The sequence below is a fragment of the Sceloporus occidentalis genome, unplaced genomic scaffold (genome assembly GCF_023333645.1).
Source record: "Sceloporus occidentalis isolate IW3139 unplaced genomic scaffold, rSceOcc1.0.p SCAF_16, whole genome shotgun sequence".
Classification (NCBI taxonomy): domain Eukaryota; kingdom Metazoa; phylum Chordata; class Lepidosauria; order Squamata; family Phrynosomatidae; genus Sceloporus; species Sceloporus occidentalis.
Window position 1 is genome coordinate 3,594,533 of NW_028316996.1, and position 27,931 is coordinate 3,622,463.

Here is a 27,931-nt window from a genome sequence, read left to right on the forward strand (position 1 = left end):
CCATTAAGGACTTTGCTTGTGGGTCGGAAAGATGACCCTTAAAAATGGGCGCAGGCCCTAGGTTTAATTCAATGATATATGATAAAAATATGTAGGCACACAGCACTTGATTTGTCACCAAACGAATAATACTTTTGGTAACAATTGGCTGTTTGTCCATACAATTACAGAATTTTTTATTTTTTTTTAAAAGTTGATCCAGTTTTGTAGCTCACAAGAGAAAAAGATGTGCTGTAATCTTTACTTACCAGTCTAACTATAATGTGAACATTTTTAGCATCCTTTAATGGATGTTCTCATAAACAAAAATGTGTTTTGTATACATATATATTTATTTATTTGGCATATTGCAACATGTTTACTTCCCAAACTATCCCTCATACCATCATAAACAATGTCTATGAAATAGTTTACATGAAAAGTGCACAAAGTATGGTTCGTAACTAGTTTCAGTAGATGATGGAATGGAAAAGTCCGCTTTGGTCTGAGATCGATAGCAAATGGCTCAGACATAGCTCTTTTCCTGGCATCATCCTGACATAAAGATGTACCGCCACCTTGTCAATACAAAACAAAACTAGAATAAGTAGTTTCTCTGGTTCTTCAAAGACCATTAGGTCAGGGGTATCAACATCATATAAGGGGTATTGTGCTGCTCCCGCCGTTCAGAAGGTAGATCTCATGCTGCAAAACAGTGCAAGCCTAAGCAAGTCCATTTGGATTTAGAGTCATATATGTTGGCAGAGGCAGGAGAACTCGACAGAACCTTCGCTTTGGTATTAAATAACAAATATTTAATTGTTTGTTTTTAAAAAACGTACTTACAAATAAAGTTATATAGATATATATATATATATATATATATATGTTGGGACAGAAAAGGTTAAGTCCCCTTGTCTTTTGAAATATGTTTCACCCCCACTCATAAATAAATAATGTATTTCATGGTCTTGCTTCCACGCCAAGATCAATATCCCTTAACATCTTAGTTATTTTATTACTGCTTTCGGTTTTCTGGGACTGATTGAAAGTTGTTCAGAGGAAATCTTTGGTTTTGCTTAAGTGTCCGTGACATTTAATCATGACTTTCCTTGCAGTTTAATTCCGACCAGTCAATCAGTTAATCCACTTCAATTGATTCTGTATTCTCTGTTATCGGCTTGCACTCGTTGGGCATTCTCTGATGTCGACTCAGCTGGGTGGCTTGAGTGAAGCTCCTCTCACACCTTTCACACCTATTGGAGGCAAGAAGAAAAATATCGAGACTTGTGAGCTTCCCGTTAGGGTGAAAGGTTTTGTCTCATCCTACCTAATAACAAGAGACACTCAAAAGTGGCTTCAGATTTCCACATCCCCAAAGGTTTAATTGGTGGCTACTAGTAGCACATTGTTGACTGTGATAGGCTGTGGCCTTTCTGATTCAGATCTGAGAAATCTGTCAATATAAAGTAAAAAGGTGATTTCTCCAGGGAGTCATGTCTTGTCCCTGCTCTGATCGCTGTCACATCAAATAGATAACGAATAAAAAGAGATTTTTTTTCCAAGCGAACCATCAAAGAACCTGCTTGTCTGCGGTTTTCTGCTCTGTAACCTCTAGAAAGAAATTGATGACAAATAGAATTTCACCTTCTGCTAATTTAAAATCTGGAATTCAATACCCGAGGCCCTGGAATGCATTGAAGTCTGAGATGGATGAACGGAATGATAATATATATATATAGAGAGAAAATAGACATTAGTTATACAGGGAAAATGATGTGTGAATGTTCTGCAGTACATTTCTTAGTAATCTCCAATAAATATACCATTAGGTGGATGCTTAGGCACCCTTTATCAACTTTTACAAGTATATTCCACGGCGTGTGTCCTTGCTTTACCTGTGTGATATATCGCTTCACTTTACAGTATGGCAGCATAAGGATTATGGTTCTAATGAACTTCTTGTTCCCTAAAGGTGAATGGTTCACTAAGAATTGAATCAGTATCTCAGTTGAAGGCTTGACTGTTAATGCAAATTGCCCTGAGTGCAAACAACTTGTTTTTTTACAATTTTTTTTATTTTTTTTCAACAATCAAAAGGCATATTATACATTAGAAGAGAAATGTAGGAAACAACTAACTAATCTTCCTGTTAGGAGGAAAGTCTTCTCTTTTAAACGTGACCTTACGTGGACATTTAAGGTGTACGAAACAAGATATTAGCATTGCATGTTGATCATTTTTTTTTGCAACACTAGGATGGGTTTTTGTTGCCCCTCTACATTACCTCCCCACTGTTTTACCATAAAACATCTTCTGTTGCTATAGTATAGGGTACTAGTCAGTAAGAGCCAAACTGCCTTGAAAATAATCCTAAAATTATGAATTTTATGTTGAGGTATTCACTAACAGATGTGATGGGCTGACTTGCTGGTAAAAGTTAAATAGAAATGTTTCCATCAACCGTGCAACCCACAGGAATCTTGAGTTTCCCACAAATGCTGGTATGAGTTCATTGCCCATTGAAATGAATGAGATTGGAACTCTCAAAAGCTAAGATGCGGTTCATTGTCGGGTTTGCCCTGTAGTTTCACACTCAGCACTTGTATATTTCCACAAGTTTAACACAAATATGCAACATGCTATCTAAACAATGATACACCGCTCCTAAGTTTAAAAATGATCAACGCTTTAAATGTTAAATTACCTCATTTTAAATGAATAAGCCATGGGAATGAGATCGGTATGACCAATTAACCAAGCAGTATAGAGATAACATAAACCCTAGGAGATACTCTTTTCCTTCAAGTGATTTAGACTAAAACTATAGTAGACGAACCATATGAATCCGTCCAGGCTACCATGCAAAAATATAGATGTGTTTTTTCAACACAAAATGACAGCTAAAGTGATTTAATCTGCCTCTCATCAGGCAATGAGAGATCAAAGTTAAGGTTTTAAGGGTAGTTTTCCAAAAACCACTGGGCAGGCTTTACCAATGCCACCAGTGACCTTTAATTGTCATTTATAGAATAAAAGAACATTTCACCATACGAGTTAGTATAAGAAAATATCCAGTTTCTCTACAATCCAATATCAGGCTGGGAGTTTTGAATATATTCAATGGAAGTGTACTATTCCAACCCATGCTGTCTATTTTCTGGCATCATTTGGTGCTCTCTGTTTGAACTGTGAATTAATATATGTGTGTGTATTGCTGTTCAAAATATATTCCTCTAAAACACATTCAAATAATCCTGAACTGTATAACTTCGGGTTTCAGTATAAATATTTATGTGCTGCAGCTACTAAAGCAACTTATCATATCATTATAAATAAGTTGTGATTTGATGATTGTCTTTCTGGGAATATTCTTCCCACAGTTCCTCTGTTAAAAAACTGCACTGTGATCTTGACAAATGTAAAATGTCAGCTTTAATGTATCCGACCTATCAGCTCAATGAAAATAACTCAGAAGTATTGATTGCCTAATGATTTTTTTTGGTGTATTCATTAACATCTATGGGCAGATGATTCCCTCCAAGCATCTGAAGTGCTGATGACACATTAGTGCTTTGCTGATTGTTTATTAGAAAACTGATTAGTTAGTGGATTGGTGTGCCAAAATATACTACCTTTTATTGCATGACAAAATTGGAACTAAGACCTTTAATACTTTTTTTTAGTACTGTTTAAGTACTGGATAGGACATCGCAAAAGAAAACTTGCAGTTTACAAAGGAAGTTATATGAAGAATGACAAATTATATATAATATTTGACATTGTTGACCTTATTTTGCTTACAACTTGCTGATACTACTACTGTATCTGATACAACATACTGCTAGCCAATGATCTAATACACTTTCTAGGCGGTAATCCAAGCATATATGTTACACATTTTCCTAAAATAAATCTTCTTGAACATTTGACCATCAGATGGGCTTCTTAAGCCTAAAGATATTAGGGTGGACTGGTCCAAATTCTTCAAACAGTGCCAAGAAGGCCAATGAGTTCACTTAACACAGTGTAGCTTCACCCTGCAGTAGTTTACATTAGTTGGGAGGAGGGCACAAACCAGGTTCCTGAGTATGTGTGAGAAAATCAGTGAGTGGTAGGGTGTGTGTGTATGTACACATGGAGGGACAGAGGCTGCTTGCCTTTACTTGCCTCCAGGGCAGAAAGCCCTCCCCTGGTTTAAAGTATGCCAGAATTTGTGAAGAATAGGAGGATGGATGAAAACAGGTTCAGAAGTCTCATGAGCCTAACTAAATATTTGGTTGGATAATATGTGTAAAGCGAAAGACAAGTGTTAACTTATTCAGTTCTGCTCAGGCATAGTTTAGTTTTGAACACACAGTGACCTATTTGGACCTATCTGTCAAAGATCCACCTACATTTTGTCCAGGATGTGTTTTTTTACCCCAAGCTTCTCAATGCAAGTATGTTGTAAATACTGAGACACACCCTTCTAATTGCGAATTACCTGATGTAATATAACAAATTCACCTAATTCCCTGACTGGTTTAACTGTACTTTGCATGTGCATATATTATTTAATACAGTTTTGAGGTCCTTTCCCTGCACCCACATTTGTTTTATTAAACTTGTACATCTGACATCTTTTTTAGAATAAAACTATAATTTTCTATGTTTTTATTTAATATCTACTCAATATATGGACTTATTAATATATTATATATATTTTACCATACATTTTACAGGCTATTTCAAGTAATCATTTAATTAATTTGCTGCCGACAAAAAGATTTTTATAACTTTACCAGGCATAAAAAAGGCATAACACTGGGACAAACTGAGTGTACTAAAACGTAAGGAAGGTTTATTACCTTTTAGTGTCGTGTTCAGTTTGAAAGAAAGATAAAAAAAAAAAAAAAAAAAAAATATATATAAAACCAAACACAAGTAAGTAATTGCGCCAACCAGGTTACAGATAACTAATATCTAAACATTAAAACAAATCTATTTTTCATTTTGACCTCGAAACCTCTTCAATTAATTACTAAAATCTATTTACACAGCAGCCAGAGGAAATCAATTACATATCTGCCTGATTTTGCTTTTGCTTTTTCAATTTATCCTTACAGCAACACCCTAAACGGCACTATTTATCACAGTTCCTCATCTGTAAATACAGGACAAAACAGAGAAGGAGGCAACCCCAGTAATAATAACTGTACAACAAAATCCATCTATTTTGACTGTAGTTTTTCCTTTAACTCTGAGAGCAAGATAGGTCCCATTTATTATAAATATATGCATAAACTGGAGCATTGCTCTTTTAATAATTTTATATCTCCTTGATTTGTGGAATATCATAGTAGCAAACCAGACAATGACATTTGATGGCCAGCCCTGAACCCTGCATTTATTTCCTCTTATTTTGTACTGTGACATATTAAACTTAGTAATTGATATATGCTGAAGCGACAATTGGCAGCCATTTCTTCAAAGCCAATGGATACCACAGAACACACAATCTATTGATTGGGAGCGTTTTGAAAACAATGCTATAATATTTAATCGTAATTACCTTTTTTAATAATAAATATTGAATACATTTTAAGGCTACTTTAAGAACTCATGTAACTCGTTTGCCAACCAAAAATAGGTGTGTGTTGTCCAAGCCTCCACAATGGTAAATGGAAACACTAACACATCAAAAAACTTGACATACCTAAGAATCCTCCACATGCGCATACACCTGACCGTTCCCAATACTGCAAGATTTAACCCCTTAATGACAAAGCCCGTACATATACGGCATTGTTTTCAATCTGTTTAGGGGCCGCCCATTGTCCTTAAGGGGTTAATAAACCTTATTTATGACACAAAAACTTATTCACTATGATACATTCCTCTGGGCCAATTGTCTAGTGAAATTCACCATTAATTAATCAGGGCATGAATGCACTAAAATTAGTGATAGATCAAATTTTGGATTGATGCCACATATAGGACATCCCTGACCTTGATGCATTCTGGACTGTTTGTTGCATACTAGTTTATTATTTGTTGAGGTGGCACATCCAACTATTCAATTCTAACATTTATTTATTTATTTTCTGTAGAGTGGGTAAATGTAATGAGTGGACATACACGATTAATTGAGGCTTGGATGGGTACATGTTCAAGTCAGGGTTTATGAACAGACATTCATGGATTATTAAGAAATATGACTACCTGTCGAGGTTGTTAGAACACAATAGAAGCCAGGCAAAGTAATCCAAGAATCTGAAGAAGGCATGTGTGGTGAGTAGACACTAGAAGCTAAACTATGCATTATGATTTAAACCTAGCATGTAATAATGTGTTCTCCTTCTAGTAAATTGTGAAATTCAGACTGGGAAGTAGTTGTTAAAATCAACCCATTAAAATTGAACAATATTTAAACTGTAAAATTAAATTGATGCTAACAAATGTTTGAATCACATTAGCTACTTACTTAAATGGTTTTTCCCCTGTGTGCGTCCGGATGTGGTTGTTTAATGTGGTCGCACCAGCAAAGGCCCTGCCACAATAGCCACATTTGAAGGGTCTATCGCTGGAGTGGGTGACAACGTGGTTCCTTAATTCTGATGGCTGGGAGAAGGACTGAGAACAGTGTCCACACTGGTAAGGCCTAAAATAGATAGAAACACAGTTGAGTTGTTTCTATGAGGACTGTTTTATAAGTCATTGTTACAGGAATGTCTAAAACTAGAATATATTCTTCTACATCGTAAACTTGCGAACGGGAACCTCCTTAGTCTGGCAATTCTAGTTTTGGCATACCCTTTGAATATATTGTATTGGAAGAAGTTCTGTGTAAACTGTTGGCACAATATTAATAAAATATGATAATAATAGTACAAGGTATAGTATGTAAGTATATAATTCTTAGTGTGTAATGTCTCCACGTGTGCTATTGCTAAGCAAGCCTTGTTGTGATAAATATTTTCTCATAGAATTGTTTACAGTATGGACATGTATTGAAATCTACAGTATAAACCAACTGAAATAGTTAAGTAATTAATAATGAATAAGCAGTATTCTAAAAGGTATATAAATGTTAATAATGGAAAGAAAAGATTATTTGGGGTATCAGCAGTGGGGGAGGGTGTGGGCCACTTGCCAGCCATGATCTATGGTGTAGAAGCACCTTCCAAAAACAAAGGAAGGCAGACACTTAATGATAATTCTACGATTGGTTTAAAAAATGATGATCTCTCTCTCATTATAAAGCACAATGGTAAGGCACTGTTGTTACATTGGCTATAACATAAAGCCTAGACCCAAACAACCAAACGACTATTGTGTAAAAAAAAAATACATACAACAAAAAGTGCCGTTGATCCTAATTCATTGTACAGGACTAATAATAGGTTAGAATGCGTTGCTTATGATTATCCCTTTTCTGTCTTCAATTCTTGCCATTTGCTGTAATATCAATTTAATTATCTTGTTTTTTTAAGGTGCTTTACACATTGTTTGGAGCTATAAATAAACGTATGTATATGTCCTAGCGTTGGAAACATCCGTAATGCTTTCCATTTAATATACAGTTACCTACTCAATGGGTGTTGTATATTTCATAGCATCAATCAATTTTCCTAATGGGCAAAAGAGCTATTAACATTTATGACCTATAGATGTCTAGTCTTAGCAAAGCCGAAAGAAGGTAGCATGATTGTAAAAGGATCTACTGATACCTTTATATATATTAAATGGTAACAATTATCCAACTACTTGATTATGCGGTAAAGTGTCACAGTAATTTAACCGACACACGTAAAATAAGAATTGCTGCATGCTGTCATCCTACACATCAAAGGTCTTTGGTAAAAAGGAATCTTTAGATTGTAGAAATAGTTATCCGAAAAAAACAGATTATTCCCTTTTAATATCAAAGTGTATCAGGCTGAAAAGCATGTTCCTTGCATTTAACAAACCTGCAAAGTGTGTTGCACCTTAACATGGAAAAACTAAATGTAAGGTGACAATCAACATATATTATCTAACATCTAAATCTTGCAGTTTTCTACTGTGAATTGTCTACCTTGTTGTACATGGACTCTCCCCATATCTCACCCTTGGAGCAAAGTCTTCACACTCTTTTATTTTAATCCCTTTCTCTCTATAAGGCTAGGTTTCCACTTGGTTTTTTTTAGCTAAAAACGCCCATAAAAACGCCAATAGCGCCACCTGGCGTTTTTTTTGTGAAAAAACGCAGCAGCCAGATGTTAGCTGTTCTTCAATAGGAAATCGCAGAATGCCATATCCACTTGGCGTTTTTTTGTTTGGCGTTTTTTCAGTCCTCTTTGGCGTTTTTCTGCTTTTTTGGGCTCTGTGGCAGTTTTTCAAAATCGCAGCATGTTGACACTCTGGCGTTTTTTGCAAGGAAATCTTGGCGTTTTTCTCCAATAGAAGTCTATGGGAGAGAAAAAACGCCATGAAAAAGCCATGTGGGTTTATTGCCTTGGCGTTTTTTATGGCGTTTTTTCCACAGTTACAATGCAGAGGATGGACCCGGTATCTGTGTGTCCTACGAGAAATAGGCTGGAAACAAACAGTTTCACACAAAACAAAGTTCACATTGAATTCTACACCATTTGGAACAAACATGCCATTACAAACAAACATACGCGACACATCAACTGGATCCTGCGTGCCAAAAGCAACAGCAAACCATTTGCACCATCATTTGGGTCCAATCTTCCTAGAGGAGCAGACATTCGGAATAAAGCATGCCTTACAAACCACAGAAAAGTGACAAAAGGGTCCGCCGGGGCGTTTAAGTAGAACTCTACCAAGTAAATGACATCAGGGGGCAGATACTTGCCATTTATCCTAATCCCTTTTAGCTGGGTGAAACTTCTAACTTGTAAAGGCTGGAAAAACTGCCTAAGGTCAAAAAAAGCAATTTCCACAGAAAGGCTAAAACGCCAGAAAAAACTCCAGAAAAAAACGCCAAAACGCAGAAAAATGCAGTGGCAGTTTTCTTGGCGTTTTTCATCAAGAAAAAAAACGCAGGACAAAAACCCAAGTGGAAACCTAGCCTAAAATATGTATAGCGTTCAATTAATTGTCAATCATGGGTTCTTCTGAAAGCTTTAAGCCCCAAAAGGTAGGACATTATCATTGTACACACTGTTATTTTTGTACTAAACCCCTTTGCATTTAAACCACCATATGGTTCTAATATAATATAATATAACCAAAGTATTTTAGTGTGGCATACTAACCACATACAGGGTACCTCTTATCTGTACCTGGGGTTTCATAGTGGTATTCACTATACGATTTGTCACCCTATACTAATGAACCCTGGTGATACCAAAATGAACATTCTTGTCTAAGCTGCAACACATAGAATTCCTAGGTGTCCAGTTCTAATCAGAGAGGTGACCCTGTTAACTACCAATATACATATCCCATTCATACCTCTTCCAGGACTGTGCTGATGTAAGCCCACTACAATTCAACAATGGGCAAGGTCTGTAAAATTTTGTAATCTGTAAGATTTTTATTGCATTCATTCCTAACCAATGCTGTCATTTTTTTAATTTTGTTAATGTTCATTCCAGTGTTGGAACCTTAAGTGACTCCAACTGGGTACACTTTCAGTTCATCCTGATATATAGACAAGTTGGTCAGTCAGTGTCTAGACCTTGGCTAATTACAAAGATGGAAAAGAAAAAATGTCGGTGCGCTAAGCTAGCCTCAGGCTCAAATAATACAAATGTATAATATGAGGCCTACCAAACAGTGTGAGCATGCTGCAAATACAGTGTGTTGGCTGTACAATGTATACAAAAAACAAAATACTGTCTGCGCTTCTCACCCTAATAAAGTTGGCAACAAATATATAAACATAATATAAATGAGAGGTTTTGGTTATATGAATTGGCCAAAGCATAATTAAGCTCACCCGCCACGTCAAGGCACACTCTCAATAGGGTGAGATCCTACTCTCACCTCCTACATAGTGGGCACACAAAGCAGTTTATACTGCTACCAAAACCTTATTAATGTGTTGGGGAGGTGCAATTAAACCTCCTCCCATTTAACCCCTGGACAGCAAGCTGCAACCAGACTGATGAGGAGCCAACAACCTCAAATATGTGCAAACAGGGAAAAGAAAATATGTTGGTGCGCTAAGCAAGTCTCACACTATGCAGCATGCTCACACTGTTTGGTAGGCCTCGTATTATACATTTGTATTATTTGAGCCTGTGACTAGCTTAGCGCACCGACATTTTTCCAGCCTTTACATATTGGAATTTTCACCCAGCTAAAAGGGATTAGGATAAATGGCAAGTATCTGCCCCCTCCTGATGTCATTTACTTGGTAGAGTTCTACTTAAACACGCCCTGGCGGACCCTTTTGTCTCTTTTCTGTGGTTTGTAGGGCAAGCTTTATTCCGAATGTCTGCTCCTCTAGGAGGATTGGCCCCAAATGATGGTGAAAATTGTTTGCGGTTGCTTTTGGCACGCAGGATCCAGTTGATGCGTCGCGTATGTTTGTTTGTAATGGCATGTTTGTTCCAAATGGTGTAAAATTCAATATGAACTTTGTTTTGTGTGAAACTGTTTGTTTCCAGCCTATTTCTCGTAGGACACACAGATACTGGGTCCATCCTCTGCATTGTAACTGTGGAAAAAAACGCCATAAAAAACGCCAAGGCAAAAAACCCACATGGCTTTTTCATGGCGTTTTTTCTCTCCCATAGACTTCTATTGGAGAAAAACGCCAAGATTTCCTTGCAAAAAACGCCAGAGTGTCAACATGCTGCGATTTTGAAAAACTGCCACAGAGCCCAAAAAAGCAGAAAAACGCCAAAGAGGACTGAAAAAACGCTAAACAGAAAAACACCAAGTGGATATGGCATTGTGCGATTTCCTATTGAAGAACAGCTAACATCTGGCCGCAGCGTTTTTTCACAAAAAAATGCCGTGTGGCTGAATTGGCGTTTTTATGGGCGTTTTTAGCAAAAAAAAAACAAGTGGAAACCTAGCCTTAGAGTAGTTTACCAGCATTAAAGATCTGAAGAGCTACTGATCCTATAATCTTGTGATTAGCGTCCCATGTGAATTATTAAAATTAAATGCAAGTAATTCTGTTGAGTAATTAATCAATAAATTAAATTCTAGAACAAGACTTGACTGATCCAAGACTGGTTTATGAAACGACCTATTGGGATGATCTACCCATCTGCACAGTTATCAGAATAATAGTGTAATTAAAACATGGGTATCACTTTAGGGCAGCAGATAAATCCAAATATATAAATATAAACCACCATACTGCCTTAAATAAATCTGACATTTTGATGCTAATTTTGTGAGATTTTATTTTTTATAATTTGTTGTAAATTGACGGCAGATAAGAACCATCTGGCCTATGTAGTCTTCCGGTTTTTCCTAATGTAAAGAATCAAACCTTAACCGGTCCTTAATCTTGTTTTAGACTCAGGTTAGCCATATTCATACATGTTTACATTTCCTAATTATATTAGCTTCTTGACTTCTGCTGGCTGTTCCACATATCTACCAGCCTCTTATGATTTAGCACTTAGTGACCCTCTGCTTGGACCATAGGTTGCACCAGCATGGTACAGATTAGCTTGAAGGGAATTTAACTTTGTGTCCAAGATTTTGTAACAATTATAATATTTTGGAGAAACGTTCCCTTCCAAAAACAAAGAAATAATTAGATTTCTAATGTGTATCTACTCAGCTTTAGTCTGCTTTCCTCTTTTAATAAGTGGAATATGTTACTAATATTGAGTAGATTTATAACGTATGGCCACAGTTAATAACTTCATTTGGTAACCAACAATATGTTGCTGCAGACATAGATAGAAGACGTTCCTGGCAAGGGCATTTCTTTCAAGATCCAGGAATAGGTCTTCCATCTGGAACTGCTAAGGCAGAACTTTCCAGCTCCACTCCTTAAAGGCCGTTTCTAGGTCAGCTTATCAAGGCAGTCCATACCTACCATTATGTCTTAGTCACAGGCAGGTCAATAGGATCACATTGACATATTGATGGTACAAATTCAAAAACATGGCCGTAGTAATGGCCATTGGGGACTAGGATTGCAAAGAATTTACCACAGTGAAGAGCCCATGGGTAATTTAATGATTACATTTAATTATCCTTCCCCTTGCGTTTTAGTACTAATGTTCAATTACTTCTACCTCTAGTATAATAGATCTATTAAAGAATAGACTTGCATCAGCACACATTTCTAGTGCTTGAGTATATTCAGTAACAATGTGTTTGAAATAAGTTCTCGGCCGGAATAACTTAACACCATTAACATGCCATACATTATTTAAGTTAACTAAAAAAAAACACCAACTCTGGTCAACAGGGCATAATGGGAGTTGTAGTTCCATCAGTTTGCTGATAAGGTTTGCATATTCCTAAAATCTTCCAGTTTATTTGCAATTAAAGCAGCAGTACCGTCATAAAAACTCCCAAATCTATTTTTTTATTGCTCCTTCCTATCCACATAACTCAATTTTCTCATTGGAGCTGTTGATTTTATATAATTAGGAATACGCAAGCTTATTAATAGTAACATATTAATCTGGTGGGATGAGGTGGCTGCCCTCTAGCTCAGAGAAGAAATCCAGATTCCAAATGTAATATATGTACACTGTATTTGATGTATGACTAGCAGGGTACCGCCGTTTAGAACTAGATATTATTTAAAAAAAAAGACTGATTATCAGATGTGATACCTGTATGTGTGAACACACCTACACCCTATAGGGTTAAAATACAAAAAAAGCAAAAACAACATCTATAAAGTGTTCTACATATAAATTGATATTTAGGATGGCGGATTAAACTTCCCTATTGATTGTTATTCTCCATGAAAATGCAGTCTCCGTAAACACAGAAGATACACAACCAGAAGTCAATTTTATTTATAGGATTTTACGTCTGCTTAGGAGGATTTTTTTTTTTTGCAAAGTCTGCAGTTTAATTCTAAGGTCCCACTGCTTTTTCCCTAAATGTTTATTGAAGAGGAAAAAAAATGCTTCTAAAATATTTTCTCCTATATCATGTTACCCTGCGGGGAATCATGTTCCATCACATCTGAGTAATGCAGTCTGCACATACAATTAGCTCCTAACAGTGGTAATTTTAATGCGTGCATAAATCTCTCGCTGAAATACTGTCAAATCAATAAGCTTTTTTTGGTGTTATGGAACTGTTTTCGGAGGTACAGAAACATTAGTCATTTAAAGAAACATGAGGTGTGATGTACATTCAGCAAGATTACACTATGGGTCTAACTTTACAGTTACATCGAGGCCAACTAACTATAAAAGCACCCAGTGCCACACTTCGTGACGCTAATTGGACTGTGGTCTGTTCTGTATTGCACTAAAAGGATAAAGTATCTTGCCATAGCGTGAAGTCATGTCTAAAGCTTTTTATGTTCCAATTTGGGGTGACAACGTTTAGAAAACAGTAGGTAGGTTGTATGGTATTTTAATATCCCCATCACTTTGGTAGCATAGCCCATAACTGCACAGATGTTCTTCAGTGATCGAGATGTGACCCAGTGCTTTAGTCAGATATGACTTTCATACTGCTGTATGTCAAAAGATGAAAGGGACAGTGAAAGTTTATCAGCATGCTTTAAAACTGGTGACATTAACTCTTTAAGAGTTCCCATTTACTATTGAAGTTACAGATGGCTGGCTGGCTGTAACACCTAAGTAAACACTAATTTTCCTCTCCAGCTTTGCAACTCGTAGATACTACAGTTTAAGTTGCTAATGAAAGCTTCACTTGAAAATATATTCTATTTGAGGTCTAGTGTAGGTCTACACAGTTTCAAGACTTTGCAAGGTTGGGCACTCTCAATATTTGTAACATGCTAATGTGTGCAGTTTATGTATTATTACAGCCCAAATGACCAACCTCACAAGTTACATTATGTTATCCAAAGCACAATAATTAACACCGCATACCCATTGACCTTAAATACATGTACGGCAATTCTTAAGAAAACCGCATTCAACGTATGTTTTGACATTGCTCCATGTTCTGCGTGCAAAAGTGGGTCTAGTATGCCATTTGATGCAGAATTAAAAAGTCAGGGGAGATTTGGCCCAAGATCAGGGTCATAATTCTTTACCACTATGGCAGAGTCATGCAGCACAAAACTACATGATCCTGCATTAGTAGTATTAGAGTATTAGAGCAGACAGAGGTATGCAAGCAGGAATGGAACCAGGCATCTGAGACATTTTGTAGGAGAATTATGGTTTTAATTCCTTTACTTCACTATACATTATGAAGGGCACCACACGAGTGAACTTCTGCTGCAGCATGAAGAGCTTGGCTGGCCCTGTGTAATGTACAGTTAAATCAGTGAGATTTCTCCACAGTGTCATGGCATGGTCAAATATGCATTATACAGGGTCAGCTCAGACCTTCCAGAGAAATGAGAGTGCTGGCACTTCATAATGATTAGTTACATGAGGGAGTTGAAACTGCAACTCTCCGGCCAACTCTTCATTTAGTGAACAAACCTAAAGTCCAAATGTTTCAAACTGGGCATATACTATGAGTGATAGCCAGAACTGGAAATGTTCATATTCTCCTTGTTGGAACTGAGAGAAGATTTGTTTTTGTAGCAGGAATCTTGGTGCAGTCCCACCGTATTGGTCACATTTTATGGTAGGACAGTAAATCATCCAATAAGATAAATGGACAATGGCTGGTCGTGTCGATATTACGTACTAGGATGAAAAGCCCATAGATGAAGCAAAGCAAGGATCCAAGCTCTACTTTGTATGAGCCTGGAACCAGAGCTATTGTATTCCTACATTTGTCCACCTTGCATGTCTGCACATACAGAGGTAAAATGCCACTAACATTTCTATTAGTAATTATTGAAAGCATTTATAATTGTGCCATTTTGGTGTTTCTAAAGTCGTTAACTTTTTAATTGCAAACAGCGCAAAACAAGTAAGATGTTCATTTTAAATACCGGTAATTCGATTTTTCCCTCTGATACAAGTCACTGATGCTGTCATTTAAGCTACCTTTGATGCATAAATAATGGATCTATTATATATATATACTATGCCAGTAGCCAAAGCACCAGAAATACTAATTCCCACGTTCAGCTAAATTTCATCTTCACTTCACAGTCATAAAATTCCATATTGACAAACATTCAAACCAAGTTTGACTCTAAGGTATCTGGTCAACATTTTTCTTCTATATGGATATTAGTTTATTGAATAAATGGCATCTGTTTTCCTCCACATCACCGCTAGAGCAGGTATATCTTTTTGACAGCTCTGTAGGATTTATGGCTTTGCATGCTCGGAAGAAAAATAGCACTAAGCAGAAAATTCCAATTCATTGCCTGTTAGTACTTAATTAAGTTCATATACACTGCACACCGTAGGTGAACCCTGCAATGACTGTGACAACCGCAGAGGAGCAAGCCCTCTTGAAGACATACAGCCACCTTTGGAAACTTATATTTCTTTTCTTTAAATTCAGTAATTCACTCTTTAAGTGCCAATGGGAACTCTCGACATAATAATCAGCAGTGTACTGTACATTTATCTAGTACTTAAGTGGTTAATTATTAATCAATACTCAAATAACTATACTCTGCATTTAGAATCACTTGTATTTTTACTATATTTTTATGTGGCTGGTGTAAAGAGATAAACACTTGAGAAACCTTTCTAATGGAATTCATTCTTAAATAGAACGTTGTAACAGGGCTTTTTATATATTTTTTTACACCTATATAAGTAAGCATGAGTATAATTTTCTTATAGTTGTACCGGAATGCACAATTTTAACAGAGGTGGCCAAATGGTAGCTCTGCAAATGTTGGCAGAGGATCGTGGGAGTTGTAGCTGAAACAGGTAAAAGCTGGAGGGTTGCCTGTTTAGCTGCTGGGTAGTTTAGGATTTTTTGCTGGGCAAAGGGTACACATTACAGTTGGTGTCAGCAGCTATGTTGAAAATTGTATGTAGTATCTCAAGAACAAACTAAGAATTCAAATCACCCCTGGCCAATAAAAGATATACACCTCCAAACAGTAACGAGAGATGTGGACTTCTTAAACAACATTACAAGATTGGAATAGGTGGTACTATCGTGCACACCAGGCAAATGCTTGATGGGCCGGTGGACAATCTCTGCTTTGGCATATAACAGTTTTTATATAAAATTGACTTTTTTTTTTTTATCTATTATTACATTTGTAGATTTTTACACAGTGATCATTTATGTTAAAGAATGGATTATACTAATGTACGTTTCCAGTTAATAGAGGATGAGGAAGGATAGTTGTCTGTCTTTATATATTTGACTAACATAAGTCAATTAGTATTTCAAATTTCCATTAACTGTCTAAATAGAGGATTACAATTTGACAAGTATCTGCCAGATTAAGTAGCTACTCATTGGGGCTTTCAAAATTAGAAAATCATTCACATTTTTGTTTCTGTTCAGGACTTTTTGTTTTACCTGTCTGGATTTTGGGTGCACACATGCATCTGTAGGAGGATCCGTTGTGTGAAAGTTTTAAAGCATTGTCCACATTTCCAAAGATGCCAGTCACTGAATTCCGAGTTAAGCTGGCTCGTTGAGGTCGGACTGGCAAGCACTCTTTGGTTTTTTACATTCATTTGATTAAACCCGGTGTCCAGCGGCCCAGACTTATCCAGAAGAGAATAGTTTCTGTTGCATGGAGTCTGTGGGAAAACTATGGACCTTTGTAATGATGAAGAGGACAACTTGCCATTTTTGTTGAATGACTGTAATGTGTCTTGTCTGGACATAGCTTCAATTACTGGCGTCGGAACGTTCACTGCAAAACAAAAATGCACTGCTAAATGCATTATCCAGAAGGCAAAAACAATATATGACACAAAATTCCAATTTCACTTGACAGGTCATTCCCACCATGAACCACGAGTCCACCTTTGTCAAAGGTCCAGACATGTGAGGACTGATTGCTGCCGTGGGAGGGAAACTGTTTCATTTTAGCTCAGGGTTTGCTCTATAGATGCCAAGCAAAAGTGGGATTCAGCAGGGCTAGTAGGGTAGATGATCCCCTTGCTAATGATACTGCTGAATTTAGCCAAAACAAGAAGAAAAAAAAACACGAGGGAGCTTCACAACATCAACATTGCACAGACCCCCTTTTCACTTTTTTAAAGTAGTCAGGTTGAAGAGAAATCATAGATCTCGAGTGGTGACCTAGTTTGCCTATACATACACCATGGCAAGACTAAGCGCAGCAACAAGACACAAGATAGATTTACTGCATCGACAAGGTCTCTCCCAGGGAGGAATTTCAAGGCATAAAGAAATAGACATTGAGGACCATAGACGCAGTGGTTGGCCAAGGAAACCTCATGCTTACATCCCGTTGCAGTGTCCAGCAGTGCCATCACCTCAGCATTGGCAGAAAACAGTGGGACCATGGTACCGCCATCTACTGTCAGGAGAAATATGGCCTGAAGTCATCTTCATGGAAGACTTGCAGCCAAAAAGCCATACATCTGACATGGAAACAAAGCCAAGCGACTCAACTATTCACGAAAACAATGCAACTGGAGTGCAGAAAAAAAGGCAGAAGGTACTTTCTTTTACATTTTTAAATTTTTAATTTATTTTTATCATTTAAGAAAATGCAAAATGAGTCACACTTTACATTTTCTTAAATGATAAAAATAAATTAACATGTCTTTTTTTGAAGCACTCACTTTACTGCCTAAAACTTTTGTCACAGTACTAGCTAAATTAATGTTAAACAGACAATCACATCTTTCATGTATTGTGATGTGATAGCTGCACCATTGCTTATCTCCATGACAATCTCTTCTCATACCTCAATGCATCCCAACACTTGAAAAATAAGCTAATCAATATAATATAGACCTAACAGAAGAAAACCAATAAAACCTGGGAAAATAATATGCTTTACAATTAATTGAAAGCACAACACATTGAAAAGAACATTGCAAGACAACAAATCGAGATCAATAAAATATTTATATTTCAAGTGAAATGTATACAGAGGTTGCCCTTAAAGCATCTTCATGTGTTATATAGCTGAACTTATTACTAAAATAAAATGTATTTTATTCCTTTTGTTTACTATGCCAAACCTTAATTGTGACAGCTTCTTGGAAATGAACATTATTTATAGGAACCCACATGGCCAGATGCTGCAGTTGGTATTTTTACTGACGTCCGCCACACTGTACCTCTTTATCTAAATGAATACACTTATCCAGTATTTGTAAAAATTAATGTAATTTAGACTAAATTTAACAAGTACGTCCTTATATTTTGTTTTGAAGCACTTGTATGCTCTTAGTAATTACCAGTTATTATTCTAGGCTCTAAATCTGTGCTGGCTTGTGTGAATCTATGAGAAATTACTCCAAAAAAACACATTTTGGTCAGTGAAGTCACAATACATCATTCTGTGGTGTGTTGGTGTGCCAGTACTGGCTCATAAATAGTTTTTGTAGAAAAAAAAAAAAGAATTTCTATGTTTTTAATCAACTATTGGTGTACTTGCTTTCCATGCCTGCTGTGTTAGCTGACGTCTCTAAGAACTGTGGGGTGTCAGTTGAGGATTACATTATTTAGTGGATGAGCAGCAGTTAGTCTTCTCTACTATTACACATCTCAATGTTTTTCCCTTGAAAATTGAGTCTTTTTCTGAAACGTTGAAGTGAGCTCGCAGGTGTCTGCCTTCTATACTATATGTTCTAGCTTTTATGTTGAACTAATATCAGCACTTTTGTATGTTAGATGTCATGCACCATATAAAATATTGATGCATTACTATTAGTGTACTGAGCTTTTTCTATATCTGTGTTATACTTAGTGGTTGTACTTTGGGCGAGACAATCTTATTGTGGTCTAGGCATCTGTTCTAGATGTTTTCCTGTAGTGAGTTGTGAAATACTATTTATTTATATTGCATACTGTACTAGACCATATTACAGAGCATGACATATTTCTCACATATGTGAAGCTATATGTTATTCTATAATAAGAACAAATCCTAGGTATAAATTAGTGTACCAAACATCTCAACTTCCCGTTCTCAAGATTTAACTAATTATTTTTACCAAATTAACTATTACTCTTTTTCGTGGTATCTGGTTTATTTAGCCCAGGATTGAACTGGTACTATGCTCTTACACTTTTGCATGTGACCACGTGAATCAAGCTGGTGGCCACGCACTAGGAACAGAAAAGAAGGAAGGAATTTGAAGGCAGATAAAAATAATACAGTCCATGTGGTCTGCCCATTATTCCTGATGTAATTAGTGTGTCTTCGTCAGCCCTTGATCTTTTCTTAGATTCAGGATAGTGTTATGTCTATCCCAGGCATGTTTAAATTCCCTTGCTGTATTAGTCTCTACCACTTCTGATAGAAGGCCACTTACCACCCTCTCAGTAAAGTAAAATGTCCTTACATTACATCAAAACCTCTGATCATCTAGTTTTAGATTATCACCTCTTGTTCTAACATTTCTTCACCTTTGAAATAAACTTCCCTCCAGTACTTTGCTGATCTGCAATAAAGGTAAATGGGAAGCGCCATTGGTTACCCATCCACCAGACATTTGCCTGATGGCCAGTCCAGGCGTTGTTCTGGCTAATATGATAAGGGTGGGGGAGGAAGAGCCATATTTTGCCATAGATCTCAGGTTTCATGAGTTAAAGTAGCTCTTGATAAAAATATAATAACCACAGTAAGTTTTAATAATTGCATATAGCTATTAATTATTATACATAGATGTGTGCAAACTTCATTTGTCTCATGTTTCAATATACACAATACCTGCATATTATAGGACCATTTTTAAAATAATGCATATGCTTAAAATGTGTAAAATACAAAAGTAACAATCCTTTTGGATTCACAGATTTGAACACTTGAAGCATCATTAAATATGTAAAAGCTAGAATTCTTACAGTTTTCATCCTGAGCAATGCATTGTAATGGAATCCCAAAGAAAGATGTGTAGCTGTCATTGTACCACACCAGCAGTTCCGTGCCTCTGGGGATATCAACACAAGCTCTATAGAAGATACTTGACCTGTTAACAATAAAATTAGATTTCAAGTAAGTTCCTCAGCAATATGTAATAGTCACTGTATTGGCAATCACCCCACAAGGACCATTATGTAAAATAAATGAATACATCTAATTTAAGACTTTAAATATAACATTGTAGGGTCATACAGTGTGATATATATTAATTATATTGGAATGGACACCCTAGTTCTGTGATTCTATGTAAATCCATATATCCATATCTGGAAATATTCATTGAAAAACGTGTTTACGTTAGCGGAACTATAACGGTGAATACCCTGAAAAATAATTGCATGTGGCCAGAAAATGATCGAACCTGTTGCTGCCATATTACCTGTATACTGAATTAATGAATTTACTGCTTTCACAAGCTGTGGCTTTGCTGCCACGTTCCTATCAGCATTGGCTCTTATTCTTGCGTTAGCAATGTATGAGTGCTATCCTAAAAAGATTGATCCCTGCTCCATTATTTGGAAATATACATATTTAAAACAATTCCAATTTATCATTTCTTGAGTTCAAAATCAAATAGTGGCAAAAAAAAAATTTGGATTACGTGGAATTTTTGTTTGTAACCTTTGAAATTGTATGTACTGAAGAAATCTTGACCAGGCTGTAAGATAACTTTTTGCAATGATCAAGCCCAGGAAGCATGAAAACATCATTATTTACACAGGCCAGTGAAAATTGGAAAAAATTGCAGACGTACAAAAAATATGTGGTCCCTCGACTAATTTTCTGGGTGAAGAATCACTTCTGTAAGTATTGGCCTGAAGTTTCAGATAAAAGTGTAAATAGATGTTAGACCTTAACTTTCATCTTTCCATAAAGAATTGAACATAACAGAGCCATTTGTCTATAATGTAGCACTGCAGACATAGAGGGAATCGTTCACCATATTTTTCACTGCCGTGAGATATGCACTTGTCAACATATTTTGTCACCACAAAGTGGCTTGTGGCAACAGAATTATAAAGATCAATAAAAAAGTGCAGATTCTCAATATTTTACAAGCAGCTGCAAAACTTCCATTTATCTTGCTATTGTCTCCATTTACCGCTATATTTTCTCATGAGGGCACTGCTTGCTAAGCAAAAAAATGTTTCTTTTCTATAGGTTTTTATGTATTTCTGACAAAAAAGGGATTTTTAGATTTTTTTTTACCCCAGTATCTTTCCTTCACATGATCACGACAATTCTCTCATCTCAATGCCTTAAAAATGTAAGACCAGCCGAAAAGATAAAATGAAAAAAAATAATAATAATAACTTGTAAAAATTGAGAAAAATTGGTTGTACTTTGTATTTCGCCATTGCAAACATTTAATCTTTCACTAGATTCTCTCTAATATAAACAAGGCCGAATGGCAACAAATGTACTAAAAACCAAATGACACAGTTTGCTGAAAGAGCAGAACTGTTTTCAAGCAATGGGTGGTCTCTGAGGGTTGGAGTAGGCCGAAAAAATAGTGTAAGCATACACCATTTCTTCCAAGCGGATAATGCTTCCAAAACTCGCACAACGCTCTGCATGCTGAAGTACATCAAAGGGATTTTTCTCGTTTCGGATAATATTTCCTTTGCTGACATGTATTTAGTATTGTGGTTGGATGACTCATAAAGATAGTTTCATGGCGTCCCAACGCTGTTGAAGTGGAACACATGCCAACGGACATTATTGTCAGCCTCAAAATAAAAACAAAACGTTCAACTGAGGGTCAATCAATCACACAGCTCTTTGAAGAAAATTCCATTTAGATATTAGAAATCATAACACAGTGAATTCAAACCAGCTGACTTTTTGTGAAAGGGACATCCGTGGTCGATACGAAAAAAAAAAATCATCTCGAGCCTAAGTATTTGCTTCTCATTACTCCATGAAGTAACTCATTGGTGATTGAACTGAGTTTATTTAAAGTTCTTGGTTCACTGCTCTGTGATCTGAAACACTCCACACTGTACTAGTTATTAACATTGTATCAGACGATGAAGAGATTTTTTTTTATTGTTTTTCTTCCTAATACAGCAAGCTTTTTTGTTTTGCGGAATCATGATTTGTCTGGGAACTTTTGTGTCCTGTAACTGTGTGGTAGCTTGTTTCCAAATAAAGTATCAAAGATCCTGTCATGCTAATTTTTTTGTTCAGATTTTTGCTTCACCATACCTGTCTTCCTGCAATCAGAAAAGTGTTTTTCTTTGAAATATTGCTTGGTTAATCATTTAATGGCTGCATACTGGCATCATACTCCTGTGATATCACACAATATAAAATGGCTGGTATGGCACCCTCTTTCCTACATTTGAAGAAAAGAACTCTACTTGGCGTACAGTGTGAAACACGCATTTATGTTAAATTACATATATGGGTCATTAATCTGTGCTTTCTCTTGGGCTGTCTACCTCTTATCCCTCTCTGTGATCAGAAAATTATGTGATTAGAAAGAAATAAATTACCTGTACTGAACAACAGTCAGATTCTGTTCTCCGCAGTGTCTGGCACATCGGACGTACCTCATCCAGCTTGACTTACTGGGTTCTCCTCCATCTATAAAATGCTGCAATGTCCCATCTTGGTCATATATCTGCAGAACAGGTTGGAAGGTCAATTAGTTTAAAAAAAAAGACTCAATAACAATCGTTTTCACTGTGTAGCCAATGCCTCGCTATATCTTTTGCAAGAGTTTATCACTCCAACATTTGTCATTGTTTTACAGCTGAATCTTGAGGTCTAGTAGACATGACAGTGAAATACTTTGTAATGTGTTCAAATTGTGTTGCTAATCAGCCCAATCTTATTGTAAACATAATAATATAGCGTTTTATCTTGTGATGCTTCCCAAGGAATCATTTCAGCTTACTGTCCAAAATTATCAACTGCCAAAGACTCTTAGTTAATGGGCAGTTACTTAATAGATGGCAGCATAGGAATGATGATTATAGGGCACAATGCTGCCAAAAAAAGAACATACCGAGTCAATGTGGTCAGCTAATAAAATAGTGATATTAATATGATATATATTGTGTCAGTGACTCACTATTGCACATTCATTCAACAGACAAAACATATTACATGGTAGATAATTAACTTATAATGACATGTGGAAATATTCCACCCTATATGTTATAAAATGTTGTTCGTCACTGAAAACTATATTTTGACATAATCACTATATACAGTATTTTGGGGAGATTCGCTAGAATGTGACCTTTAAGGACCATGGGAGGGAAGTGGGTATATAGCAGCTGTATATATTTAATCACGCTACATTGATGTGCTCATCGTTCCCTTGCTGTTGATCTAAACACTAACCTAAATACTAAACAAAAACATGTATGAAGGCAACTTAATGATTTGGGAGGAACACTGGCACATTGTAATTAGGGTAAAACATTAATGAAAGTTGCATGTGAAAGTTGCGGTGATTATTGCATCAAAAAGAAATGTTTGAAATCAGCCCGGTGAGACATTGTACATGTTATAGTGAGGAATATGCGGACGTGTATCCTTAAATAGCCGGTTCTTTTTATCTGATGGTGTGTGTCCTTACGAATGCAGCAAGAGCCCTCCTATTCACAAACGGCTAGAATTAGGGAGCCACAGAATTGAGCTGTTCATCATGAAGCATTCATTTTAATAAGAAACCAGGGAATGTGAGGAGAGGAAAATCACCCACCCAGCAGGATCAGATTAGGTAGAAAAATTGCCAGTGGAAATTGCCCAGTGATATTGGGTGCTGGCACCCCAAAGTTAAAATAAAGGGGAGGGGAAAATGGAAATTGAATATGACAAAAAAAAAAGGAAAAAAAGATGAGATGTTCCATGCTCAAAGCATATTCTGTTTTTCAAGTTAACCAAATATAGATATTTGCATTAATGCCACAAAAATGCTGATTGTATATGACATAATATATCTGGAGTCTTTGTCATTGTTTTTCATATGTGATGTGTAAGTAAAAACATAGAATTTGTGTATGCTGATTCAAATTAGATTTAAGACATTATTTTGACTTAAATCATGTGAAGAAAGACTGTTGTTTGTTTATCAGAAACAATAAGGATATGCTTGGCACTTTTTGTTTCCATTTTATGGTTAAGACCCTACCTCCTACATAGAACATGGTCGAGGTCTCTGTGATTTATTATTATATGTACACTTTACTGCATTTGGCTACATATGTTTTGCTTTTAGTGTTTAGATAAATAAAAAACATTGCAAACCCATTCATCAGTCGAAGTACACAAGTGCTACTATAACGTCAAACATATCAGGTCTACCAAAAGGAACATGTGTCTATTGTTTTGTGCTCTGGATGGAAGAAAAAATAAGATTTTGGTAAAATTCCATGCCAGAACTATTCTTATGCTGTAATACCAAATATTAGGTTGTGAGATAACAGTGTTTTGTTATCTTGACGTCTTTGATTTGACAAGCAGTTTAGGAGTTTTACCAGAGAAAATCTCTTGTGTAGCAGTTAAACACCACTTGGTAAATAAACATATTGTTCTTTTGATGTTCCAGTTTAGAGATATGCTAATCCCTGATATGGGTAATCTTAGGTCACACTAAAAATACCTTCAGCTTCTGAATTAGACATGCTATGTTAAAACAGTTAAAAATATATATATATGTAGTTATTTTGCTGCTTATCGTCTATGGAAACACTTTCATCTTAATTAAAAATTATGCTCAAAATGTTTTACTGTCTTATTTTTCAGTTAATAAAATACTATAAATAAGGTTAATGGGGAAATTGGTTCATTTATAAAAATGTATGTGCACAAATAATCTAAATTAAATATTAGAAATATGGATAGCCATTGAAATCCATTTTACAGCAATTATGAATGTATAATTTATTTTTTTACTGTGTAATAATAGAAAAATAGAACATTTTTATATTAATTTTATGAAAATTGCTTCACAAATTAGCTTTAATCTCCTAGGAACCTTTTTTTCTGGTTTAATTCATAATTAAACTCACAAACTAACAATAACCTAGTTTCCTTTTATACTCACTATGTTTCAAAGAATATTTTTTTCAATCAGACAATGAAATTATTTTTTACAATCATTTTTTTGCTTCTGAAAAATGTAAGCATTTTATAGACAGTCACACCTTCTTGCAAGTATTTTCTTTAAAAGTAAGGTTGTATTTCTTTTTTAGCAATGATCAGTGGAAAAAGACAGTAGAAGCCGCATGTTTAAAACATTTTCTATCCTGAGGTTCTCTCCCTTCTCCTCACTCAACTCTTAGAATGACAAAAACTGGCATTAAAATCTAAAAAAAACCTTTTTAAAACAATTTAAATATGTATATATTTGCATTTAAAAATTGTTTGTGAATATTGCAATCTCCTAGTTCTATCAGAACCTTTGTATCAGCTTGTTATGTAAATCCACTCAAATTACATTATTACATTATATTTATAATGTATATATTCCTCTTTAAATACTAATGTAAATACATAAATCATTATACTTAAATCTGTGTCATTATGACTTACATAGTATTTCCTAAATTAGTTTGCAAGCCAATTGTTTAAATTCCTAAACCACAGTCACATGATAAAAAGACTATCTTAATGTTAAATATTTAAACCCAGTGTCTTAGTTTGGCATTCTCCTGGATTATCATCCTGAGTTCTGCTTCTTGTAAAATAAATTCTTGTATCAAATTCATTTAGTTATGGGCAGATTCAAAACATTTTCTTTATGAATGTTAAACACATTATTTTTAAGACTCCGTTTTCTGTAATTTTGCTTAAACTTAATAAGTGTTATTGCATATGTTAGTCACTAGAATATGTTATGACATATAAATCCCATAGTACAGTATGAACTCCCATTTAACAACTGACAATGGATTTCATGTTTGCCCTATTTGTCCAATGCCTTGGAAGATGAAAGAGGAACAATTACATTAAAGATTATTCACAAAACATTGAGTTGAGGTTAAACTTTACTATATAATAAGAAAGGCCAGCTCCAGCAAGTGTCTCCTTTGAGAAGGCATACACAGAAACATAGAATTTGACACCAGACAAGAACCATTCAGCCCATCTTGTCTGCCCATCTGCCTTTAGTCTTTATTCCTTAAACCGTGCTAATTAAAATAACGAATTGTGCAGCACCAACTTAGTTCTTCTTCTCTAATAATTAGAAGTAAAATTTCAACTCGCTTAAACTCATCTCAACTCATATTCTAGTTACAAAAAAGTCTTTTTTTAGCTTGATATATTTGTAAGTGTCATGGGAATAAAGCATCTAATATTGTTTTCTGTGTACTGCACCAAACATTACCCTACTTTCCTCTCGCTTACAGTATCTCACTTATCTTTTGACTTGTTGGAGGTCCACAGTACAAAGTAGGACCATCAGTCAATCAGGGATCTCCGTTTGACAGATGTAGACATTAGGGCATTAGCTTTCTATTATCTGGATTAGGACTATGATCAGAACAAAACACTCTCCAGTGGGAAAAAAAAGTCCTTACAGTTCATTCATTCAGCTCCTTTCTAGAACCAGATGATGTTTGACTAGTGAGACCAACCCTCTTTGATGTTCTGCTCTTTTGGGAATGCCCTGCTGTGGAAAAAATGTATTCTTCCAAATTAAAGTGAAATATTTCTTCATCCAGCTGTTGAAAGTGACAAAACTACCATTTTTCAGGATACTAGAGTAGAGGCATCCTCCAGACTGTGATGTGTACCTATCTGTGCTATCTTCCACCCAGCAGCAACATACACATAATATTAAGAATATAGCTATGACTACACAGCAGCAATGTAACACACAAACATGCCTGCTAAATAATCACACAACAATTTTTATAATATTAGCAATATTTCCTTAACATCATCTTCCATGAGTTTATGATGCATTTTATATGGTTGACATAAGCATCATTCATTTTTAAAGAAATGATATTTTTAACCATTAGGCAATGAAATATTTAAGTAAATATTGATACTGGATATTGGCAAATTCTTGCAGACATTTGATTGGTTCTCAAAAATACATGAATGGTGTTACATGTGTTACATGTGTCTTTATAAATATTGAACTTAACACAATACATCCTCTGTATGTAATATGATTTTTAATATAAATATTTAATTCATAAAAAAAAAAAATACATGGGGCCATATGTTTTGCTAAAATTAGTTTAACTATGTAGCTTATTTACAATAATAGTGTTTGTGTTATATGACCAGTTCTGTTTAAAGTTAGTTAAGCTTCTCATGAGAGCCTGAATAAACAGTTAGTTTAAATAATCACAAAAATCTCTGTCAGCTTTTATTTATTAAGTGCGAGCTTTTGAGCAATAAAAACTCCTGTCATGAGCCGCTTATACTGCCAGTAAAAGATAGCCATTGTTTCGTAATTTTTCCAAGCGCTTTTCCGGTTTTACAGAATCTAATGATTCATTTTTTTTCAACTGATTTCTATTCTGTTCTGTAATGGAAGATAAAACCTAATATTTAAAAGTTTTATTTTCATAACTCAATCTCCACATTTCTGTTATCAATACTTATTATACAGTAGATAACTTACAAAAATGTCTCCTTTATCAGTTACACATATATTTTGATGTTTCTAGAACTATTATTTTCTTGAAAGTTATAGTAAGATATTTTATATAACCCATTCTACAGAGCTACGAAATATGATGGAGTGATATAAAACAATAAATAATAATATAACATTTACTGATTTTCGAAGGATGAAATGGTTAAAGCGGTTAACTAATGTATGCTTCTCTTTTTGCTTTATGTTACTCAAAGAGAAGTAGAGGACATTTACACATAAGAGTTCTG

At 35.5% G+C, this 27,931-nt stretch overlaps 1 protein-coding gene across 1 annotated transcript in view; it reads right to left on the bottom strand.

The window, feature by feature from the left end:
* Positions 1-1,120: 1,120 nt before the first annotated feature.
* LOC149302949 (putative histone-lysine N-methyltransferase PRDM6) overlaps positions 1,121-27,931 on the bottom strand; it is a 59,501-nt gene continuing 32,690 nt past the window's right edge. Inside the window, exons 3-7 of the mRNA XM_089481916.1 lie at positions 22,567-22,694; positions 19,990-20,114; positions 16,510-16,852; positions 6,446-6,622; positions 1,121-1,235 (exon numbers count right to left, since the gene is read on the bottom strand). Coding sequence (XP_089338042.1) covers positions 1,121-1,235; positions 6,446-6,622; positions 16,510-16,852; positions 19,990-20,114; positions 22,567-22,694 — 888 coding nt within the window. The remainder of the gene's footprint in view (positions 1,236-6,445; positions 6,623-16,509; positions 16,853-19,989; positions 20,115-22,566; positions 22,695-27,931) is intronic.